This window comes from Pseudorca crassidens, chromosome 16, assembly GCF_039906515.1.
Source record: "Pseudorca crassidens isolate mPseCra1 chromosome 16, mPseCra1.hap1, whole genome shotgun sequence".
NCBI lineage: Eukaryota > Metazoa > Chordata > Mammalia > Artiodactyla > Delphinidae > Pseudorca > Pseudorca crassidens.
The window spans coordinates 16,173,608-16,199,441 of NC_090311.1; the positions used below are offsets into that span (position 1 = coordinate 16,173,608).

A 25,834-nucleotide genomic window follows, 5' to 3' on the forward strand; every position below is an offset into this window, starting at 1 on the left:
TGAACTGTCTGACGGGCAGGTAGGCTGCTCTTGCTGACGCCGCCCACGTCAGGTGCAAGACACGCATCAAAGCTTGCAAGTCACAATTTTGAATTCTCATTTTTATAACTTTATGTCCCTGACTATGATGAGTAAGGGCCAAAGGGTTCAGAGGGAACATCTCCAAGGAGCACGCTCTACAGGAAGCAATAACCTGCTTGGGCCGAGGAGGGGCGTGAGGGATAGGACGGAACTAGAGGCGGGAGAACCGGTTCGCCGGGTCGACCGGGGATGCGGGGTGGTGGGGGGGTGCCCAGCAAGTCTAACTCTCGTGCCTGGCGCTCCCGGGGTAGGAGACAGCGCTGCGCCGGCCCCGCCCACTGCAGACAGGTTACCCAGGCACCAAGGGGCGTCGCGTCACGCCGCCCGCGCCGTGCTGATTGGCTCCTCCAGGGAGCCCCGCCCCCTCAGCTGTAGTGGGGCCGGCTTCAGCGTCGCCGCCATCTTTGTTGATGTGTCAGCTCTGCGGGGGCTTGGGGAAGTCGCGGCGGAGGGAGCTTGGTGTCGGCCCTGTTACTCATCGCTGCCCCCCGCCCCTGCACTTCCTGTTCTTCTGGACCCCGTTATGGAGAAGTTGGCCCCTACGCGGGAATTCCAATGGCCTCTTTAGGGGTGTGGCCTAAGGCTCGAAGAAGTGCGGTAAGTGCCTGAGGGATGCCAGGGGCGGGCCGGGGAGTCGCGGTGGCGGCGCGGCGGGCTGCTCACCTTCCGCTCCGTCGTGCCCACCTTCCGCGCCGTCGTGCCCACCTTCCGCCCCGTCCTGCAGGTCCCGCGGCGGCTCCCTGCCTGGCTTCTCTAGGGGGCGAGGCGAGCGCTGGGGGAAGGAGTTCGGAATCCCCTCCTCTCCCTGCCTCCCTTCCTCAGTCCCGGGCGCCGGGGCAGGAGGCGGCCGAGGGGTCGCCGGGGGCCGTGAGGGCCGCGCCTCCAGAGTGGTGCCTAGAGAGCGGCGGAACTTGGGCCGCTTGCCCGGTCTCCTAATGCGAACTGTAGCTAAGCCCTACCTGCTCGGCCATCCCTCATAGACTCAGTCGCCTATTTCTCCTTTCCTCTCCAAGTTCACTGTGTATGTGTTTTATGTTGACTGTTAGCGACTTTTTAAACTCTCTTCCAAACACTTCCATTACTGTGATTTTAAGTAATTTAGAGACGATTCTTTGGGATTGTGGATATGAGAGAAATCGTTCTTGGTGTTTATGTTGCCTTTTTTCCAAGGACATCAAGGCATTTGATAAACCTTGGTTGGTAAGGATCATGTTTCAAATTTGAGCCTCTCTCAAACTTGTAAAATGGTAAAACCCCTTCTACATGTTCCCTAGTAGCAGTCTTGGGGAACAGGTGTAATTATTGCTTGGCTGTTAACAGTTTAATAACTTGAGCTAATATTTACATTTTGATATTGTTTTGAGGAAAGAGGCCTGGATTTGGAACATTTGGATTACCTTTGACATGATAATCTTGTTACTTAGGAGCGTTGTTTAGAAGGCCATGCAGCCCCAGGCGTTTGGCAGTTTTCTCCGTGTATGCGTGTGTAACGTACCTTTGATGCCTAGCTTTGTTATTTTTTCCGAAATGATAGGTTGGGAGTTTTTCTAAGGAAATTGTGCGGCAAATTAGTGGAAGTGTTTCAAGAGGTGTGCTGGTAGTCACTCAAAAAGAAAAATCTATTAAGTGTTTAGGTATGGTAGTTGTGGGTGCAGCCTTCCCAACTACTAACTACACTGTCATATTTGCAGTGTGTGGGAAAGGTTAAGGTTCAAGAGATATTGATAGTAAAACTGAACTATCTGCTTGTGTATAAAGTCTGCTCGTCTCTGTACAGCTACTTTCCAATTCTTTACCCATCATTACACAAATAGAAAACAGTGATGATTGGCCTCTTTTTTTTTTTCTTCCTTTTTGGTCTTTTATTTTAAATTCAGTGACAGTATTGAGTGATTAACAAATTTTGCAGTATAAAGAATTAAAACTCCTTATTACATTGTAATAAGCAAGCATGTATAATTACTGAAGATTCTACCTGGAAATGCCTGGATTGTGTTTATATTGGTTTTATTCTTTTTAAGACCTTGTCTAATTCCTGATACCTGGATATAAACTCAGAGGTTTCTTTAAACAGCGGAGATTCCTTAGAGTTTCATTGGTATTTCAGAGGCTTGTTCGCTGCTAACAGGAAAGGAGTGGTGTAGCACAGTAACCACTCTTTAACCTTTTAGTTCCTTCAACCATAAACTAAAGAGTTGTTCTTTGATGCTGTACAGTAACAGCATAGCTGATAATGATTACTTATTCACTTTAAAACCATCTATTTACAGCTACATGCTGACATCCTGGAATGAAGGTAAAACAGTGAAGTATACTCACTCTTTAGGAAGAGATGATAGGTTGAAGCAGCTTTTATTTAGAGATTTAGAAAAATCATTTTTCCCTTTGAAGGGAATCATCTTTCCCTAATTTGTGCTAGTTTTTCAAATTCATTTAACAGTTTCATGTTAAAGTAAGACTGCTTAACCTGAAGTTCTGTTTCTTTTCTTTCAGTAAAATTTAGGTCTTTCTTTTATCCCTTATCTCTAGCTTTAAATAAGTAAAGCTGATTCTTGAGTTTCTCATAAACATGTCACGCTGCTTGCAGTGTTGGGAATGTTATGCTCAGTGTCGTTTCAGGGCAACCTTGGGAGCATAGATAATTTAAATTTGCAAATTAACCCTGTAATCTTATCATATTATTGCAAATGTCACCTTTGAAATTTATTTCTCAGCTACTGAGATTTTAAAAATCTATTTGGGCTAAGAAGTAAACAAAAGAAAAAGTATTGGCATGAAGGGGCAATAGACACAAAGTGGAAATCAAACCCAGCAAAGTATTGATTGGATTGTGAGTATAGTTGTCAGTCATTAAGGCACATGAACTGTTAAGTCTATTTCAGGGATGATTATGTAGTAGCTAATGAATAATTTATTTTTTTGGTAAACTACATTGTACCAAATTAACCAAGCCCAGGCCAAAGGTGGCTTCAAAATTTAAACATTAACCAGAACTTCTTAATATAATATAAGGCAGACTTAAAACTTAATTTTTTTTTTTAAGTTATTAGCCTTCCTTTTTGAAAAGGGAGCTATAGGCCAATTACCGCCCCCTCTTTTTTTTTAAGCTTTCAGATTTGGGGGGGAAATTAGCTGAAAATACTTTTCATGTCTTCTTAGACTTATTAAAGTTCATTTGGTGAGCTCTGTACAAGTAGCTTCAAACTGAGATTTCTGTATTAAAATTTTTTCTATTTTAAAACTTACTATTAGAGATACATAAAATTGCATGGATCTAAGATACCAAACTGATAATATGACATATACTTGATAATGTGATGTATGATGTGGCTACTTACTCTCTTTTTCCTGGAATCTTGATGGACTGTAATGTCTTCTGTTTTCATGTCACAGGATTTGGTACTGTTTGGGGTGGGGGTGGGGTATCCTGCTGCATCTATTGCCCTGAGTCTTTTCAACATCTTTTTTTTTTTTGGTGATATAGTGTACACACTGTAAAATTCACAATGCCCTAACCCTTGGTTGCAAAACTAAACAAATCCCTACAGGGATAATTGACCTTGGCCTCATATAATATGCTTTTTAACCTAGTGGACTAAAGACAACTTTTAAGAGCAAGTAATAATGTTTCACGTAAAGGAAACTCGGTATATTAAATTTTACCCAAAAGCTTAGTTACAATGTGACTACTTTATAAATATATCTTACTTTTGGTAAAACTAGAGTTCTTTGAAATAACCAGTTTTTAATTGCTTCTGATTTTAATTGCCGTTTTAGAAACTTGTTACAACTGGTCGGAAAGATAGGTCATTATTTTGTTTATGCTGCTTTCAGAGTGTATTCGGGGAGTGTGTAAAAGACCTTTGGATGTACTTACTTTTCCTTCAAAGGACAGTAAACCATTATATTGAAGAACAGGAGTGCCCTCACAGGCTCAACTTGCTTATCTTAATGGACATTATTTGAGAAGCTATAGCTGGTATTATTTGAGACTTTTTAAAATTTAAAATTTTTAAAGTTTAAAATTTTTAGTTTGTTGTAAGTAACACTTATGCTGAACTGAGTCACATGTTTCTGTGGGACTTAAACACTCATGCATTTGGACTTAGACACTCATGCATATCTTATACAGCTTCTGATGGAACGCTGACAGACCTTCAAATTAAAATACTGTAAACACAAGAGCAAAAGATTTAACATAGATTTTATATCTTGGTCCACTACACCAGAGTGTAAACTCCAGAAGAGATATCTGTTTTATTCACTGCTGTGTTCCCAACACATAGAACAGTGCCTGAACATAATTACATGCTCAATACATATTTGGTGAATGAATGAATTAATATCTAGTTTAGAAATGTATTTCTGGCTTGGTACTTTTGTATGAGGCTTGTATGTTTGATAATCTATTACCAAATATCTGTGGATTGGATTCATTTGTATTTGCATTTATTGAATAAGCTTAAGTTCTTTTGTTGTTGTTGTTTATACTGCTGTTTACTGAGAAACAAGAAATAATACTAAAAGCTGTTAAAGACAGTGTTTTCGTTTATAAGGCTTTTTGCTTGGAAATAATTTTGTAGAATTGCTAGTTCTTTGATTAAGAAATAAAATCCAAGGTGGATAATGGTTGGCTTTAAGGCAAGTAAATGTTTCTCGACCAGTTGCCTACAGCTGACGAGCTCCAGTAAGAGCGAAACCACTTCTCACTCCACTGAAACAATTTTGAAGTGTGAATTGGTCCTGTAGTACTGTGTCAGAAACAGAAACAACTCTCAGGGGGGAAAATAGTGCTTGAATTAAGAGGAATTTTGTGACTGCTAAATTTAAATACAGTATTTTCCCCTAATGAGTAAGAGTTACTAAAAAGTCAAATAACCTGTGTTACTTCTTACCTCAAAAAAGCAACAGATATTGTAATCTGTAATTGTAGTCGCTATATCTATATACATGAGTGTGAATTTGATTTATACAAGCACTTCTTAATTAAAACAATCTTGTAAACAAATGTCTAGTTTTACATCCTACACCTTTAATCTACTTCTAGGCTATTCAGTCCTCAGTAGCTTTAATGATAACTACCCCCACCCCTAAGAAAAAACTTGGACAGCAGCCAAATTGGCCTATATCACCATTGCCAACTGGAGGCCCACAAGAGGAGTCAGCTGACTCTTTTTTCCCCTGGTTAATCGTGGACAATCAAGCTCATCATGGCTCTCTTCCCCGCACCATTCTTGTACAGTTATTTACTCTTTAGTGATGGCTTTTTACATATATACACATAAATCTTCTTTAACTTCTCTCCTTTTTCTTTTGCCTCCAATCAGTATTCATTTGAGCATCAGAAAACTATGTTTGCAAGTTAAGTGATTCTCAGATGCCAGTTCATCTGAAGAGTTTTTTCAAAGGTCATGGGCATATTACTGAGCAACAGTATAGAAAGTGCTTGTCTTTTTTTTTTTTTTTTTTTGTGGTACGCGGGTCTCTCACTGCTGTGGACTCTCCCGTTGCGGAGCACAGGCTCCGGACGCACAGGCTCAGTGGCCATGGCTCACGGGCCCAGCCGCTCCGTGGCACGTGGGATCCTCCTGGACCGGGGCACGAACCCATGTCCCCTGCATCGGCAGGCGGACTCTCAACCACTGCGCCACCAGGGAAGCCCAGTGCTTGTCTTTTGAGGTTGAACTAAGCCTTCTTTAATTTACAGGAGGATAATATGTAAAACAGTCCAAGCTGAGGTAATTATAAAAAGTTTTTTTTTTTTTTTTTTTTTTACCTAGATGAATATCCAGCAGAATGAGACCTTTTTGTTGTTCTGTACTGTCTTACACATGACAAGTCTTCTTACAACCTGGTTCCCACCTTCTAAATGTCCTTCAACGCCCCCCCCCCAGCTCATTGTGTAAACCCAATCCCACCCTCACTGAGAACCACTGAACAGCCTTTGCAAGAATGACTGTAAAGGTAGTAGAGAATATATTTGTTAGATTTATTTATCTATTTATTATTACTATTATATTGCTTGAGATTTAAGAAGTTTGATTCAGTTCAGAGCGTGGTTCCTCTTCTTTGCAAGAGATCATTTAAAAGGCTGTTCAGAAATGTCACAAGGAAAAACAAAACAAAACAAAAAAATAAACAAAAAAAGAAACGTCACAAGGAAGGCTGCCACTATGTACCTGATGAGTATAAATGAAGTATGTTTTCATTTACATGAGAGATTATTTTTGTACTTCTCATGAGGGAAAATTTGAAGGAAAATGTGGCCTTAGAATACGTCCTTTAAATATAATTAGGCTCTGGATAGACTGAAGGGAAGAATGTTCTAGATTAGAGCAAAGCCATGGAAATGTTAATGAGCACACTGTTTGGAGGAATCTTGAATAGACTGGTCAGGGACTGGCAAAGTATAATACTATAGTGAAGTACTAGGATTTTAGGAATGTGTTGAGAGATAAGATTGGAAAAATACTACAACTGGTTTATTGAGGAATTGCAACTCTGAGGTATAAACATGAAATGCTCACATCCCCTCCACTTCCCTCTGAGGTGCAATCCTTCAATAATGTCTTGGTTTGATGTCATAACCCTTTTGCTGCCACTTTTGATAACCAGAAAAAACTTATTCCAGAAATTAAGACAGGTTTCAATCGCTTACAAAACAAAAGCAACAAAAAATGTTAATCATAAACTCTATCATCTCCCTAAAGAAGTGTTGAAGCTGTTAGTTCCCAGCTGCTTGGATTAAAGAAGAAGAGGTGTAATTTGGCTCTAAAATATGTTCCCTCTCCTTTCTCTAACTAGCCCTTTTGGAGTTGGGGGAAGAAAACCAGCCAGTGGAGGCAGAGTTCTCACTCTCTGAAACTTTAAAGAGGGAAGAGATAGCTCTGGCCTTACTCTGGTCCATCTGGTTGTATTTGATGGTGGTCTCTGGAGGTGGTATGTGTGGATTTCTGGGGGGCAGTGTTGTAGCTCCGTGGACCCTTGTGCCATTGAGGACTTGCTTCATGGGGCAGCTCCTGTTCCCCTTTGGCAGAGCCTATGTAGTATATTCTTCAACCCCTTCTCTGGATTGGGTGACACAGGAGGGAGGAATGGAGTGAGACTGAGAAACCAACAATTCAGTGTTCCGGGTAGGAAGTTATCAGGCCTGGGTTGGGTTGCAGGTTGGGGACAGTGACAGTAGAAAGGAGGGTATAATTGCAGGAGACATGAAATTAGTAAAAGAATATGAGGCTAAAGGAAAGGAAGGAGTCATGACTAAGAAAAATGATACCATTGACAGAAATAAAAAAAAGATTATCTGGGGGTACTCAATTTTAGGAGCTATTGTTATGATTTTGGATTTAACCATTTTTGAGTTGAGCCATTGGAAATGCCTGTATTCATTTGAGATTTTATTTTATGTAGAGATAGAGTGAAGACAAAGAGATAATTCATTATCTGTAACTCAAGAGCACAGGAATGAAAATAATTAAAGTGGGCATCAACTGTGAGTTTTTGGTTTAAGTTATCAAAGTGGATGAATTCTGGGAAGGAAAATAAAGTTGAGGACTGAACCCTGGGGAATATGAAAGCTGGATGAGAAGATAACGATTGTTTGCGTAATGCTTTTCTGTTCGCAAAGCATGGTGCACAGGCAAGAGCCTTAAGAGTTCTCAAATGAGAGGCTTTTTTCACTTGCTATCTATGCTGGAGAGTCACAATGCCTTCGTAGACTCATTCTCTTTTAAATAGATTCTTTATCTGCTTTCCATTACATTTGGTCAGCTCTGAATTTGACTTAAGTAGATATCACATAGCATTGACTAGTTATGATGTTTCTAAATTAAGATTTCAAATTCAGCAGCAACACGTTCACAAGTTGTATCTTGAAATTAGTTACTTTGAGGAAGGTAATGTAGGCGGCTAATGTCCCTGTTTGAGAATTATTTTACTTTGTCCTAGATTTGGAATACAGCATACTCACAAGGCTTTTTGTTACTGCATTTATTTGTATTGCCTAAACCAAACCTTTATTGCTAGTGTGGACTTTGTCTTAGTATGCAATATATGCAGCAAGATAATAATGATAATTTGTTTCATTGTTTGGAAATATGTTTTACAGGTAGGTAATTTATAGTATTAAGGCCAACGTCTGTATTAGTCGACGCCAGAGTATTTAACAAACAAGCTGGTTTTCTTTCCTTTCTTAGAATTATTCTTCCCATTTTCTGCATTCCTAGTCCTCAAATACTGCTTTTCTCATATTACTTCTTGCTTTAATTCCACAAATATTTGAAAACCTAGTATGTGCTAGAAATTCTATGGTATATCAAGTATACAAGTCTGTCATGATTTATCGTCCTTCTTAACAACCTTCACTCCTGCATATCATTCTGAGGATTCTACCTGACCATCTTCTCTTACCCTTTTTCACCATCCTCTGACCACCACCTTCACCACAGACCAACGTAAACATGTATCTTTCTTTTATTCAAATATTAGTCTTTCTGTTTTCCATTTATACCTTACATCTGGAAGTATTTTTTCCCTAGTTTCTTTCAAAACTATGATCTGCCCACATTTTTATCCAACCTCACATGACTCCAGTACATGCTTGGTTGATGTCTGACAAAAGAAGTTGACAATTCTTCTTCATCAAGATTGCTGGAATGTTTTTATTTTTCTGTCTCAGGATAATTTTTAAAGTTGACTAATTTTCAGAAAATAGCTAGATTAGTAACGCTCATAAACAGCATAAAATATATTTTAACATTGTTGAATTAGTTTTGTAAATGTTTCTTTTATGACCTAAGCAATGTATATGAGGTCCGTTTGAGTTGTACTGAACATTGTGTGTTCTTGATGAGAATGTTTGGAAATCGCCATGATACTTCCTGCAACCCTGGGTGAAAAATGAATTCCTGTCAGGGATCCTTTACACCCTGACTTCTTTCAGCTCAGCTCTAGGTGTCTGGGCTGTAGGTAGCTGTGTTTTGTTATTGTTTAGTTTTCCTTTTGCAGTAAATATTTATCATTGTTAATGTACATTGTTTTATTATCTTGATTTGTAATTTCTTGCCTAGTGTTTTCATTGCTATCTTATTTCCCCAATAGTTTCTTACAAATTCTTTAGGTAGTCTTTTTCCCTTTGTGGAGCTGAAGGAATTCTAAACAATTCTTGGGCGCTAATCTTCCTGTTATTAGTATCATTCCATACCCAACATCTTATGGGGGTGATTGGGGAATGCCAAACTGCAACTGAAGTGAAGTTGTAGGACTGGACTGAAGGAGAAAAGAGAATGAGCCTATGTAGCACCTGACTGGTTGTGGCTCACGTGGGTCAGCTGTTCTATTCTTCCCCCCACCCCCACCCAAGGAAAGAATTTTTAAAGAATTATTAGTGGTAAAATGTGCGGCCTTAGATTTTCCACATCATGGAATGTGTGCAAATATATATGGGGTCTTGGTTTAAAAAACCTTTTTAAAAAAAATTTATGTTTTGACTTTCTCAGATGTAAAACGAAGATCAGGAACAGCTTTGAAGAGATGCAAAGTGAATTGGTGCCAGTCAGCATGTCAGAAACAGAGCACATAGCCTCCATTTCCTCTGATCAAAATATTGAGAAAACATCTGAAATAAAGGAAGACTCATGCAATTCGTTTTCTGGTGATGAAAACAGCAGCTTAGAAAATGAGTCCAAACTGTTGTCATTAAAGTTTGATAAAACTTTATGTCAGCCCAGTGAACACAATAATCAAACTGAAACACAGGAAAATTATATTCCAGATCATGGTGGAGGTGAGGATTCCTGTGCTAAAACAGACATATGCCCAGAAAATTCTGAACAAATAGCTAATTTTCCTGGTGGAGATTTTACAAAGCAAGTTTTGAAAACAAATGAAGCAGAACAAACAGTAACACAAATATTGGCGGAATTAAGGTCATCTACATTTACAGAAGCAGCTAATCAAAAGACCTATTCAGAAAGTCCTTATGATACAGACTGCACCAAGAAACTTATTTCAAAAATGAAGAATGTTTCAACATCAGAGGATTTGTTGGAAGAAATAGAATCTGAGCTCTTATCTACTGAGTTTGCAAAAGAACACCGACTACCAAATGGAATGAATAAGGGAGAAAATGCATTAGTTATGTTTGAAAAGTGTGTGCAAGATAAGCATTTGCAGCAGGAGCATACCATAAAGAAGTAAGTGTTTTATTCTTTCAGGTTATTTTTTTCCACAGGGATTAAAGATTGAATTCTTTAAAGGAAGGTATCATTTTATCTACTTTTATTTCCACAATAGAGCCATGCACATGGTAGTTGAGCAGATGTTAAGTTTGCCTAGTTATTTAATATATAACTGTTTTTTCTTAGAATGTGGTATTGTATTTTCATTATTTTAGAAATAATAGGTAAACAGTGTTTTTATGAGAGTTATATATAATATACCTATGTCAAATACATTAGCATATATAGAAACATATTTATCTATGTATAATGGCACTGTTTTGAATATGATTCAAAATTTCTGTTTTACATATGTCTTAGTGTATAAGTTTAAAAGAATAAATGTTTTATTAAAGTGTTAGTTTATTAAAGATCTAGAAAGATTTATAAAGAGAAATAAATTTATATTCTTTCAAATTTTCCAGTTTTGAAAGAATGTAAAACATAATGTCAGAATTAAGATAAATTCAAGAGGAATGACAAGTTATAAAATTCAAAAAATTTTCTTAAAATTCCCACTGTAAATTCATTGGTTTAAAAAATTAAAATTAGAACAGAAGAATTGGTCTAGTGTCATTCAATAAATAAGAACATAGTTGTTTTTAGACTTCTCTTGGATTTATGGAGTTAATTTCTATTTTAACAACAGTTTAATTTCATTTTATCTTTTCCTAATAATATTATATCACTCTTTGTTTTAAATTTATATATGTGAGTGATGCATATGTTTAGGTACTCCTATAACCTTTAATAAAGGAAAATAAAACTTGCTAGCCTTCACTAAAATACAGACGGATTCTCTTTTTAAAAAAGTGATACTTTAAAAAAATTTTTGGAATGGTAAAAAAATTTTTGGAATGGGAGGGGTGTGTGTAGAGAAAGGGGAGGAGGAAATCTACACGCTAGAGGAGGATGACAGAGGAAAATATACCATAATCCAAATATTGCTTGATATGCAATTGACTTTTAATGATCTCCTTGCTTCTAGTTTACTCTTCCAGATTATCAGTAGATCAGTCTTCCCCAAGCCAGCTCACCCTTCATTGGTTTACCCAATGAATTTTAATCTCAGCATCCAGAGCCCTTCTTTTTTCTATTTTTTTATTTTTCAATTGTGATAAAATACACATAACATAAAATTTACCATCTTAAACATTTTTAAATGTGTGCAGTTTGGTAGTGTTAAGTATATTCACATTATTGTACAACCGATCTCCATAGCTTTTTCATCTTACAAATCTGAAATTCTATACCTATTGAACAACAGCTCCCTGTTTCCCCCTGCCCCAGCCCCTGGTAACCACCATTCCACTTTGTTTCTAAGAGTTTAACTGCTTTTGATACTATTTGCCGTTTTGTGACTGGCTTATTTCACTTAGCAGATGTCCTCAAGGTTCATCCATATTGTAGCCTGTGTCAGAGCTTCCTTCCTTTTTAGGGTTGAATAATATTCCATTGTATGTATACATACCACATTTTGTTATCTGTTCATCCATCAGTGGACATTTGGGTTGCTTCTACCTTTTGGCTAGTGTGAATAACGTTGCTGTTAACATGAGTGTACAAATATCTCTTGAGAATCTAATACCTTTCTTAATACTATGCAAAAACCAATGTCAGCTACTCCTGCTCATAACTTTACTGGAATGCTGCTATTATTGAAAAAACTGTGATTTTATACTTGAACCATCAGTATTTCTGCCATTCTTGCTTTTTAGGGTAACTTCCTTATTTTCCTGTTACCTGTGCTTATCTCTTAGACCTTCCCTTTGAGATCATCCTTGATGCCTCTACTTTCCTTAGATTTGGAGACTTAACCACTTTCAAGCTTCTCTTGTAAATTATAAGATGTTACAGATTTAATAATAATATCAGGAACACTTAAATGCTGTTAATTATGTGCCTGGCACTTTACATGTATTAACTCATGGAATCCTCACAACAACCCTATGTGGTATGAACTATTATTATTCCCATTTTACAGATGAGGTACTTGAAGCACAGAGAGGTTAAGTAACTTGCTTCAGGTCACATGCTAGTAAATGGCAAAGTTAAACCCAATTAGTCTGGCTTCAGTGGATTTTTTTAATGTGGTTATCTGAAATGAACAAGTTACATGTTATTAAATTTATCTAAAAACATTAGGAATACAGTAGAAAATTAATTCCTCTTTTGTTCCGTCATGTCAGAACAGTGGCCACATGGTAGACTGGGGTGAGCACAGGTCTGGTCAGAAGCCCAGAGTTGGAAGATTCCCACTACCACTTGCACGCTCTGTTTCCTTAGTTAAATCAACCTCTCCAAGACGAAGATTTTTTCATCTTTATGAGGGGACAATACTTACCTGATGGGATTGTTTTGAGGACATTAAAGCATTATAAAAATGTCAAATATTATTTTAAATCTAAGTTAATTTTTTGTTATACGTGTAATTTTTTTTTTTTTTTTTTTTTTTTTTTGCGGTGCGTGGGCCTCTCACGGTTGTGGCCTCTCCCATTGCGGAGCACAGGCTCCGGATGCGCAGGCTCAGCGGCCATGGCTCACGGACCCAGCCGCTCCGCGGCACGTGGGATCCTCCCGGACCGGGGCACGAACCTGTGTCCCCTGCATCTGCAGGCGGACTCTCAACCACTGTGCCACCAGGGAAACCCATACATGTAATATTTTAAATTTCAAATAAAATGCTTTGTGATTAAGGTTAGCTCTAAAACAACTCATTTTTTTTCTTTTGCCTTCATTTAATTTTCTGTAAAGAAAACTACCTTTCAGTTCCTTTGGCTTAAATTTTCATGAATGCATGTATTTTCAAATGGCTTTGTTTATACATCCATTCCTCTATTTTCTAACATCAATATTATTGTCCAAGGTCCCAACCAGAATTCTTAATTAAGAACAGTTATTTGTGTACAGGATATGCATTTGGCATGTAAGAATAACAATTTCAGGGCTTGCTGTTCTTCACTTCTCCCTCCCTAAATTGTTTACTTTCGAGGTATAGTCAGGATTTTTGTGTTTCAGGTTGTTTTTCGCAACAAATTGAGTGTACGCCTTAATCATGTACATAAACAAAGTTAACCCCCTGTGCCATGAAAGGCTTGAAGAAACTTGCATGCTACACATTTTTTTCTTTTCCCAAACATTTTCATGACTTTCCTCCTCACTGCATTACTGTCCTCCTCAGAGAGGTCTGTCCTGGTTACCTTATGTACAATCACAGCTCAAGTCACTCTCCCTGTCCTCTTGCCCTCCTTTAGTTTTCTTAATAGAACTTAATCACAACTTGGTATTTCATTATATATCTATTTATTGTTTAATTTCTCTGTTAGAATGTAAGCATCATGAGGGCAGGGACAGTTTGCTGATGTACCCCCAACATATAGACTAATATAGGTACATAGTAGGTACCCAGTGAGCATTTGTTGAGTAAATGAGGGATCTTCAAAGGAGAAGATGGCAAGGAATTAGACCTGGGTCCAAATCTCAGTTCAACCGCTTACTAGCTATATAACCTGGAATAAGTTCTAGGCTTCAGTTTTGGTTTGTTTTCAAATTCATAAAGCATAATAATAATTTCATAGACTTATTAATTTATAGACCTGAGTGTTAAATAATGCATTTAAAGCTAAACTTAGTAAATAGTAATTGTGCAATAAATGTCAAATAATAGCTGTTGCTAGTAATCCTAAAATATTAGCTGTTAACCCTCTTAGGTATCTTACTTTATAGTTCTGAGTACTTTTACAGGTAATTTTTAAGGTTTTATTTATATTTTTCTAGGGAACTCAAAATGAAATTTCTGCTCAAACTTTATTATTTTACATTGACTACTTTTGTAACTATAAGAATATCATTAAAATATTTTAGAAATCTAAAGCAAGATTTCTCAACCACAGCACTATTGACATATGGGGGCAGATCATTTTTTGTTGATGCTGGGGCTATCCTGTGCATTGTAGGATGTTTAGCAGCATCCCTGCCTCTGTGTACAAGAAGCCAGTAGCAAGCCTCACCACTGTCGTGGCTACCAAAAAGTTTCTCCAGACACATGCCTGGAGGGGAACAATTGCCCCTGGTTGCCACTGACTGACCTGAAGGAATTCCAGTGCTGAAGGGATGAACTACATAATTCATATGCCTGTAGACATAAACTTAAAAGTGTGTGGTTTTCTTTATCTGATTATTTTTCTCTTAATTTGAAATAATACAAATTTCTAGGAAAAAGTTAATAGCCTGACTGGCCAGAGAATGTTTTGTAAAGTATAATATATCATTACAAAATGACTACTTGGGAATTTTCATTTCTTAATCATAGGTATCTACACCCTAGTCTGCAAACAGATTATATTACACATTGTCATTTTTAATTATGTTTTACTGATACTGCCTTTTTATATTTAGGTTAATTAAAGAAAATAAGAAGCATCAGGAACTTATCTTAGACATTTGTTCAGAAAAAGACAATTTAAGAGAAGAACTAAAAAAAAGAACAGAAACAGAGAAGCAGCATATGAACACAATTAAACAGGTAAAAAGACAAAAATCTTTAAAGTCTGTTCTTCAATATATAAAATAAATACATTCCTGAATATTTGTGTGTAAATTGAAGTTCTGTAAGTTAAATCATACTTTAAATGCAGAAGATTGCTTGGTATGTGAAGCATTGTCTTTTATGAACTGGGAATCATAGTTGATCTTTTTGTTTTATATAAATTAATATTTCTATGTGATATGTGTGACTATTCTATATATAATAGAAATCTGAGCGGGAAAGACTATTTGTTTGGCAGTCAAATAGATTGTTTTGGAAGAAGCAGTATATACTTAAAAGTTTATATCTGGCATTAGAATGTTTTCAAGCTTATAGTTTAATATGTTTCCATTCTCAGTATTTTGTGAACTATACTGAAGACTGGCTCTCTTCAGACTTTATCTGGTGAGCTAGCTTCCCTAGCCTTTCCTTTTCTTTCTTTGTTTCTTTCTTTTCTTTTTTTTAAATGTACTGTGATGCTTGGATTGACAAAGTTCATCTTTGTTTTCTTTGTTTCTTTTTTTTTTTTTAATGTACTGTGATGCTTGGATTGACAAAGTTCATATTCAAGACTGGTAGCAAAGCTCAGCTGCTCTTTATCTTTCTGAGCTGCTTTTTCTTCTGTGGGAAGGATTAGAAACATTGTAGCCTTAAAAGTCTTTCTTTTTGCCTCATCTTTCACAGAAAGCTATATAATGAAAATAAAAGTAAACAGCTGGTAGTAATATAATAAAAAACCAAGTTTCACTTATCTATGCCTTGGTATACTTCATGAACCTTTACATAGTTGGAAGGTGACCATATTTGTAAAATTTTACATATTTAATCCTGATTTTTGTGTGGAAAGGGCTACTGCATGCAGACCAAACTTAGAATTTTAAAGTGTGAAGGTGCCTTAATAGTAGCCTGAATCTGTATTTTGGTAGGCAGGTCACTGCTGATGACCTGAAACTTCAGACTAAATAGATGGAGGTGAACCAGAGCTGTTCTTTTCATGAGCTTGTTAGTGGTTGTGCCTTTTTAAAAGAGAAAATTCGATTCACCATTCTTTTGCTAGCCAGTATAGCAGAGTTTTCTTTCCTAATTTTATCTGTGAATCTGCACCACTTAATATGGCAGCCACTAGCCATAGTGCTATTGAGCACTAAAAGGTGGCTAGTCCAAATTAAGAGGTGATGTAAGTGTGAAATACACACTTAATTTCAAAGACTTAGTACAAAAAAAGATAAAATGGCTCAGTTTTTCATGTTGATTACACGTTGATATGATATTTATAGGATTTAATAAAACATTTATTTCACCTGTTTCTTTTTGCTTTTTAAAATGTGGCTACTAAAAAATTGTGGCTTAGGGGCTTCCCTGGTGGTGCAGTGGTTGAGAGTCCGCCTGCCGATGCAGGGGACACGGGTTCGTGCCCTGGTCTGGCAGGATCCCACATGCCGCTGAGCGGCTGGGCCCGTGAGCCATGGCTGCTGAGCCTGCGCGTCCAGAGCCTGTGCTCCACAATGGGAGAGGCCACAACAGTGAGAGGCCCGCGTACCGCAAAAATGAAAAGAAAAAAAATTGTGGCTTATATTTCTATTGGACAGTGTTGCTCTAAATAATTTTGTCATAAGGATAATTAGTACACATGTACTATATGTAAACTAATATTTAGGGTTTTTTATAACAGCTTTATTGAGGTATAATTCACATACCATATAATTCACTTATTTCAGTATACAGTTCAGTGGTTTTTAGTTGTGCAGGGTTTGTCACAATTTTAGAAAATTTTATCATACAAAAAACTCTGAATCCATTAGTAGTCACTCCTCATTTCCCTCCAACCCCTCGCAGCTGTCTCCCCCCAGCCCTAGGGAACAACTAATCTACTTTCTGTCTCTCTGTATATTTGCCAATTCTGAACACTTCATATAAATGGAATCCTATAATATGTGTCCTTTTCCTTCGTATAAATGGAATCATATAATATCTGGCTTCTTTCACTTAGTGTAATGTTTTCAAGGTTTCAATCAAATTGTAGCTTGTATCAGTACTTAAATTAATGGCCAAGTGATATTCTGTTGTATAGGTATACAACATTTTATTTATCCTTTCATCATCTGATGGATATTTGGGTTGTTTGCACTTTCTGGCTATTATTAATAATGCTGCGATGTAGAAGTTTTTGTGTGGACATATGCTTTCATTTCTTTTGGGTGTCTACCTAGGAGTGGAATTGTTGGGTCAAATGATAACTCTATGTTTAACTTACTGAGGAGCTGGCAGACTGTTTTCCAAAGTGGCTGCACCATTTTATATTCCTACCAGCAGTGTATGAGGGTTTCATTTTCTCCACATCCTTGCCAATGCTTGTTATTATTGGACTTCTTTATTATAGCTATCCTAATGGTTGTGAAATGGTATCTCGTGATTTTGATATGCATTTCCTTAATCACCAATGAAATTACACATCTTTTCCTGTGCTTCTTGGCCATTTGTATATCTTAAATAGATACTTCTAGGGAAGTATTTTCTCTACCCATTTTTAAACTTTTTTATTGTTGAGTAGTGATAGTTCTTTTTATATTCTGGATTATAAACCTTTATCAGATATATGATTTGCAAATATTTCCTCCCATTCTGTGGATTTGTTTTCACTTTCTTGATAGTGTACTTGGACAAAAGTTTTAAATTTTGATGATGTCCAGTTTTATCTATTTTTTCTTTTAATTGCTTGTGCAGTTGGTGTCATATGTAAGACTCCATTGCCAAATCCACGATCATGAAGATTTACTCCTATGTTTTCCTCTAAGAGTTTTATAATTAGGCTTTTATATTTAGGTCTTGATTCTTTTTGAATTAATTTTTTTTATATTGTATGATATACAACTTCATTCTTTTGTATATGGCTATCCAGTTGTCCCAGAACCATTTATTAAAAAGAGTATTCTTCCTCTATTGAATGGTCTTGGCATCCCTGTTGAAAACCAATTGATACATCAACTTATTTCTAGACTCTCAGTTCTGTTTCATTGATCTATTTGTCTTTCATTATGCTAATACCACACTATCTTGATTTCTGTTGTTTTGCAGTAAGTTTTGACATTGGGAAGTGTGAGTTCTCAAATTTTGTTCTTCTTTTCCAAGATAGTCTATTCTCAGTTTCTTGTATTTCCATATGAATCTTACTATCAACTTGTCATTCTACAGTGAAGCCAACTGGGTTTGTTAGGGATTGCATTGAATCTGTAGACTTCATTTGGAGAGTATTGCCATTTTAACAATATTATGTTTTTCAATTCACAAACAAGGGATATCCGCCCATTTATTTAGATCTTTAATTTCTTTCTAAAGTGCTCTGTAGTTTTCGGAGTCATTTTTGCAATTCCTTCATTAAATTTATTCCTAGGTGGTTTATTCTTTTTGATGCTATTGTAAATGGAGTTGTTTTCTTAATTTCATTTTCAGATTGTTAATTACAAGTGTATATAAAACTTTATTTATTTATTTATTTTGCTGCATTGACTCTTCGTTGCTGCACGCAGGCTTTCTCTAGTTGTGGCAAGCGGGGGCTACTCTTCGTTGTGGTGCGTGGGCTTCTCATTGCGGTGGCTTCTCTTGTTGTGGAGCATGGGCTCTAGGTGTGCAGGCTTCAGTAGTTGTGGGTCGTGGGCTCTAGAGCACAGGCTCAGAAGTTGTGGCGCATGGCTTAGTTGTTCCGCAGCATGTGGGATCTTCCCGGACCCGGGCTTGAACCCGTGTCCCCTGCATTGGCAGGTGGATTCTTAACCACTGCGCCACCAGGGAAGTCCCAACAATTTTTTTATATTATATTCTGTAACTTGGCTGTACTTGTTTATTAGTTCTAAAATTTTTTGGCAGATTTCTTAGGATTTTCCATATATAAAATCATGTCATCTGCATGTAGAGAGTTTTACTTCTTCCTTTCTCATCTGAGTGCTTTTTATTTCATCTCCTGCCTGATTTCCCTGGCTGGACCCTCCAATACAATGTTGAGTAGAAGTGGCAAGAGTAGATATCCTTCTCTCATTTCTGAAGCATTGTCTTTCACCACTAAGTACGGTGTTAGCTGTCGGCTTTTCATAGATGCTATCAGGTTGAAGAAGTTCCTTTTTATTCCTAGTTTGTTGAGTATTTTTATCATGAAAGAGTGTTGAATTTTACCAAATGCTTTTTCTACATCTGTTGAGATGATTATGTGTTTTTTGTTCTGTCGATATGGTGTATTACATTAACTGATTTTTGGATATTAAACCAACATAGTTTTACTGTGATAAATCCCTTTTGGTCATGGAGTATAATTCTTATATATTGCAGAAGTTTTTGCTAGTATTTTGTTGAGAATTTTTCTGCCTATATTCATAAGAGCTATTGCTCTTGTAGCTTTCTTTTCTTGTGATGTCTTTGGTTTTGGTGCAGCATAGTACTGACTTCATAGATTGAGTTGGGAAGTGTTCCTTTTTTTTGGGGGGGTGACAATTTGTGAAGAATTAGTATTAATTATTTAAATGTTTGGTAGAATATACCTATGTAGTCACCTGGACCTGAATTTTTCTTTGTGGGTAGTTAAAAATTTTTTTTTTTTTTACTAATTTAATCTCTTATTACAAGCATGCCTTTTTTAAAATTGCACTTCACCATATTGCACTTCATAAGATATTGTGGTTTTTACAAATTGAAGATTTGTGGCAACCTGTGTTGTCAGATGGTGGTTAGCATTTTTTAGCAATAAAGTATTTTTTAATTATGTACAGTTTTTTTAGACATAATGCTGTTGCACACTTAAAAGACTACAATATAGTGTATACATAAATTTAATATGCACTGGGAAACCAAAAAATTTGTGTGACTTGCTTTATTGCAGTACTTGCTTTATTACAGTGGTCTGGACTAAACCCGCAGTATCTCTTGAGATATGCCTGTGTAGGTCTATACAGATTTTCTATTTCTTCTTGAGCCAGTTTTGGTAGTTTGTGTCTTTCTAAGAATTGTGCATTTAATCTAAGTTAAATTGTTCATAATATTCATTCATAATTAGTTATTTCTGTAAATTTCATTTATTTCTGTAAGGTCAGTATGTCCCTCTTTCATTTTGATTCTTGTGATCAATCTAGCTAAAGGTTTGTCAGTTTTGTTGATCATTTCAAAGAAGCATTTTTTGTTTTGTTGATTTTTCTCCATTTTCCTATTCTCTATTTCATTACTTTCCTCTCTAATCTTTATTATTTCCTTTTTCTTACCGGCTTTAGATTTAGTTTGCTCTTTTTTTTTTTTTTCCCAGTGTCTTAAGATGAAAGTTTAGTTTTGATTTGAGACCTTTCTTGTTTTTCAATAGTGATGTTTATAACTACAAATTTCCCTCTAAACACTGCTTTAGCTGCATCCCATAAATATGTTGTATCTTTATTTGTCACCTTATTTTCTACTTTCTCTTTGATTTCTCCCTTGGTTATTTAGATGTTGTTTAATTTTTACATATTTATGAATTGTCAAGTTTCTCTCTGTGTTACTGAGTTCTAATTTCATTCCATTATGGTTGTCAAAGGAAGATACTTTGTGCGATTTCAGTGTTTTAAATTTATTGAGATTTGCTTTAAGACCTAGCATAGGTTCTGTCCTGAAGAATATTTCATGTTCACTTGAAGAGTAGGTGTATTCTGCTGTTGCTGAGTGGAATGTTGTATAGATGTGTTAGATTTAGTTGTTATATAGTTGTGTTCAAGTCTCCTATTTCCTTGTTAATCTTCTTTCTAGTTCTGTTCATTACTAAAAGTGAGGTATTGAAGTCTCCAACTATTATTATTGAATTGTCCACTTCCTTCTTCATTTCTGTCAGTTATTGATTCATGTATTTTGGTGCTATATTACTAGGTGCATGTATATTTATAATTACCATACCTTTCTGCTGGATTGACCCTTTTATCATTATGAGATGAATCTAAAGTGCCTTATTTTTTTTTTTTTGGCTGTGCCGCGTGGCTTGTGGGATCTTAGTTCTCCAACCAGGGATTGAACCCACGCCCTCAGCAGTGAAAGCACAGAGTCCTAACCACTGGACTGACAGGGAATTCCCTAAAGTACCTTTGTAAACAGCATTTTGTTTTTTATTCCAGTCTAGATCTTGTTTTCTATTTCAGTCTGAAGATCTCTGCCTTTTGATATGATTATTTACTCTCATTTAATGTTACTGTTGACAGTTCGATTTTTGTCTACCATTTTAAAATTTTGTGTCTGTGTTTTCTGTATGTCTTTCTGTATGTTTCTGTTTTGTTTCCCTGTGTCTCATTTACTGCTTTATTTTGCATTAAGTAAATATGTAACATTAAAATTTTTTTCATGATATTTTCTGAATTATTTCATTGGTAATTACTCTAGAGCTTATCATCCATCTTACCAGAATCTGCTTCAGATTTATTCTGACTTAATTCTATTGATATATCAGAACATTGCTAACATTTACTTTTGATTTCTATGGCTGAAGTATATTCATTGCCATCTTTATGCTTGTTTACATTGTTTATATTTATTTGAAATATTGGGGGTCTGTTTGTTATAACTATAAAAATAATCTGGAAATAATTTTCTTTACAGTTAGAATCAAGAATAGAGGAACTTAATAAAGAAGTTCAAGCTTCCAAAGATAAAGTACTAGCTCAAGACATTGCAACTAAAAATGCAATTCAGCAATTACACAAAGAGATGGCCCATCGGATGGAACAGGTATTTTTCAAGGCATTATTATTATTAACTTTCTGATGATTCTTTGTATATTAAGTAACCTTTTAGACAGTTTTGGACATTAGTGTGTATTAGGATTAGGATTTAAAAAATGCTAAAGCAGGGGGCTTCCCTGGTGGCGCAGTGGTTGAGAGTCTGCCTGCCGATGCAGGGGACACGGGTTCATGCCCCGGTCTGGGAAGATCCCACATGCCGCGGAGCGGCTGGGCGCATGAGTCATGGCCGCTGGGCCTGCGCGTCCGGAGCCTTTGCTCTGCAACGGGAGAGGCCACAACAGTGAGAGGCCCGCGTACTGCAAAAAAAAAGAAAAAAAAAACGCTAAAGCAATACATAAATGCATGCTAACAACAAAAAACTTCAACCTTTATTCCTGTGATTCTTTACAATATGCTTACCCTGAGCATTAGGAATGTTATATATTTAAAATTTACACTATCAGTTCTTAAACCTTTTATACTAATTAAAGAGAAATGTAGAAGATAAGACATTAAGAAGTTGTTGGTTTTAGTGGACCCAAACATAGCTTCATTAGAATAACTTAGTGAGCTTTAAAAATATATATATTCTTGGGGACTTCCCTGGTGGTGCAGTGGTTAAGAATCCGCCTGCCAACGCAGGGGACACGGGTTTGATCCCTGGTCCGGGAAGATTCCCCCATGCCATGGAGCAAATAAGCCCATACACCACAACTACTGAGCCTGTGCTCTAGAGCCTCCGAGCCACAACTGCTGAAGCCTGTGTACCTAGATCCCGTGCTCTGCAACAAGAGAAACCACCACAATGAGAAGCCCAGGCACTGCAACAAAGAGTAGCCCCCGCTCTCCGCAACTAGAGAAAAGCCCGCACACAGCAACAAAGATCCAGTGCAGCCAAAAATAAATAAATTTATAAGAGAAGAAGTGTGTGTGTGTGTGTGTGTGTGTGTGTGTGTGTGTGTGTGTGTGTATGTATATATTCTTGGGGACTTCCCTGGTGGCGCAGTGGTTAAGAATCCACTTGCCAGTGCAGGGGACACAGTTTTGAGCCCTGGTCCGGGAAGATCCCACATGCCACAGAGCAACTAAGCCCATGCGCCACAACTACTGAGCCTGAGCTCTAGAGCCCATGAGCCACAACTACTGAGCCCATGTGCCACAACTACTGAAGCCCACGAAGCTAGAGCCTGTGCTCCGCAACAAGAGAAGCCACCGCAATGAGAAGCCCGCGCACCGCAACGAAGAGTAGCCCCCGTTCGTCGCGTCTAAAGTCTGCACGCAACAATAAAGACCCAATGCAGCCATAAATAAATAAATAAATTTAAATATTTATATATATTCTTTGGAATTATATTTTAAAATAGAAACAAAATGATAGTAAAATGTGCACAATAACAATTCAAACAGTAAAACATGTCTTCTTCCAAACTTTTTCTCCCACTCCGCACCCTTCCCAGAGGCAACCATTGATGCCAGTTTCCTGTATATCCTTCTCAGAATATTTGTTGCATGGACAAGCATGTATATATTTCCTTTATTCCTCCCATCCTCCCCCCTGTTTTTAAACAAATGGCAACATACTACACTCAGTATTCTGTATCTGTTTCCTCTCTAATGATGAGTGTAGGTGAGGTTAATAACGGTTTACAAGTATTCACTTATTTAATATTCAGGATAACCCTAAGAGGTGGGTATTCTTATGTAGATTTTGGAGATTGTTCCATTCAGTTGTTTCTAGATTGGCTTCATTCCTTTTCTCCCATAACTTTTCCTCTCAACTTTTTGATTTGAGAATTTTTAAGCCTGTAGAAAAGGTAAAAGAATAGTAAAATGAACATTTGTTTACCCTTCACCTAGAGTCACCAAACCTGGTGAGTTTTATTTAGAAATAGCTTCCTAGCATGAGTGTGTACATGTTGCTGCACACACATGTGTACACTCCCCAGTTTAATTTTCCAGTTTGAGGTTTCTCCATTTCTCAGAACAGATACGTAGAATGTATCTGAACCTCAAATTTACAGGAGGGTAGAGTTAGTTATAAATTCTTAGGGACTTTGTAGCATGTCTCCCTCAGCCCCACATGACCTCATATTGGTAAGTATTCAGCCCTAACGAAGCATTCTGGATTCCTGCTGCTAATTAGATTTTTTGGCCCTGAAATTTCCCATACTTTTTTTTTTTTTTTTTTTTTTTTTTTTGCGGTATGCGGGCCTCTCACTGTTGCGGCCTCTCCCGTTGCGGAGCACAGGCTCCGGACGCACAGGCTCAGCGGCCATGGCTCATGGGCACAGCTGCTCTGCGGCATGTGGGATCTTCCCGGACCGGGGCATGAACCCGTGTCCCCTGCATCGGCAGGCGGACTCTCAACCACTGCGCCACCAGGGAAGCCCTCCCATACTTTCTTGTGAACTCAACTGTGCATTAAAAAAACATTTGTTGTACTTTATCTAAAATTTTAGGTGTTTTGAATGGGGAGGATTCATCTGCCATACTTGGAGAAGCAGAACTACTTCTACAGTTTATCTTAATTTTAGTTGACTATTGAATCCTATCAATTATGTTATTCATATCTTCATCCAAGTCAATGGTAAACATCTTAAAACTAGTCAAATCCGAAGACTTTTACTGACTCCTCTTTATCTGTGCCATAATGGACTGACTTTCAATAGAAGCTTAAAGAGTAGTCAATTATCTCATTTAATACTCCCAACAATCTATGAAGTAGGTGCTGCTATTATCTGGGGTGGGATATAGAAATGTGAACTTTTAGCACCCCAGGTTATTCTTTTTTTTTTAATAAATCCATTTGTTTTATTTATTTATTTAAATTTTAATTAATTTATTTATTTTTGGCTGTGTCGTGTCTTAGTTGCGACACGTGGGCTCTTCATTGCACTGCGCAGGCTCCTCTCTAGTTGTGGTACGCAGGCTTCTCTAGTTGTGGCACGAGGGCTCCAGAGCGCATGGGCTGTGTAGTTTGCAGCACGCGGGTTCTCTAGTTGAGGTATGCGGACTCAGTAGTTGTGGCGCACGGGCTTAGTTGCTCTGTGGCATGTGGGATCTTAGTTCCCCAACCAGGGATCGAACCTGCATCACCTGCATTGGAAGGCAGATTCTTTACCACTGGATCACCAGGGAAGTCCCACCCCAGGTTATTCTTTTGCAGCTGATTCAGGGATGACTCTGGGTAACAGGACATTCTGGTGCATATCCCCTCCTGTAGTTAAGAACCTTGTAATATGTTATCTCGTGTATTATAATTATCTGTTTACTGCTTCTTATCTCTTAACTTCAGTGAAGTTTCCATGTTGCTACCAGGTATCTTTTTAAAACACAATTTAATTTAATAAAATTTAAAACACCTTTTATTAAATCCGTCTTTGGCTTCTCTTTGCCTGTAGGATAAAATCTCAAATCATTAGCATGACAAGAAGAGAAGTCCTTCTTCCTTTCAGGATCTGATCTCTACCTCCTTTTCTGTTTTATAACTACTTCCTCTCCACTGCAATCAACACACCAAATTTAATCACTACAGAATAATTTAATGTCCTCTAAATATGTCATGCTATTTTATACTTTTAGGCATTTGAGCCTAAAATAACCACATGATAACCACTCTAGCTTGAATTCCTTTCCTTGACTGATCCCTTTACTGAGTCCTTCAATGCCTAGCTCAAGTATAGCACCTAGTTCAAGTACAAATAGCATCTTTCACCCTTCATGCCAACCCTTCCCAGGGACTGTTAGTATTTTTGTATTTTCAAAGAACTTTGTACATTCATCCACTAGAAATTGTTTCATAATCTTCGTTTATGTGTTGTTCTTACTAGGTAGTGAGCTCTTCCAGGACTTACCATGGCTTATTCTTCATTATGTTCCCAAAAGCTAATCCATTATCTAAGCATTAAGTTATCATGGAACTGGACTTCTTTTAAAGTTGACATTACCATTAGTTGACTTTTTCTAAGTACAGTTATTCAGTTATCTAAAAATCTAGCTAATTCTGTCAGCCAATTCCATCACGGTTTTGTCAATCATTTGTCCACAAGCATGTCATCAAAGCCTCAGGGATCTCTGCCATCCCTATTCCAGTGTTTTCTTTAATTTCTTGAAAATTAGTAGGCTATTTCAATGGGGGAAAAATCCCAATTGGATGATTTTTAAAAATACTTATATGTATAGTATTTTGAGTGGTTACTAGATGTGCTTATCAGCTGTAGCAGAACTTCATGAAACATTTTTTGTCAGTCACTTTCATCAGAGCATAGGAGGTTTCCCCACATTATCCTAAC

At 37.2% G+C, this 25,834-nt stretch overlaps 1 protein-coding gene across 1 annotated transcript in view; it reads left to right on the forward strand.

The window, feature by feature from the left end:
• The first annotated feature begins 460 nt into the window (after positions 1 to 460).
• Positions 461 to 25,834, forward strand: part of CCDC186 (coiled-coil domain containing 186) — a 48,617-nt gene continuing 23,243 nt past the window's right edge. Inside the window, exons 1-4 of the mRNA XM_067709337.1 lie at positions 461 to 678; positions 9,579 to 10,274; positions 14,697 to 14,823; positions 21,421 to 21,549. Of these exons, the coding sequence (XP_067565438.1) occupies positions 9,613 to 10,274; positions 14,697 to 14,823; positions 21,421 to 21,549 (918 nt within the window). The 5' untranslated portion in view covers positions 461 to 678; positions 9,579 to 9,612. The remainder of the gene's footprint in view (positions 679 to 9,578; positions 10,275 to 14,696; positions 14,824 to 21,420; positions 21,550 to 25,834) is intronic.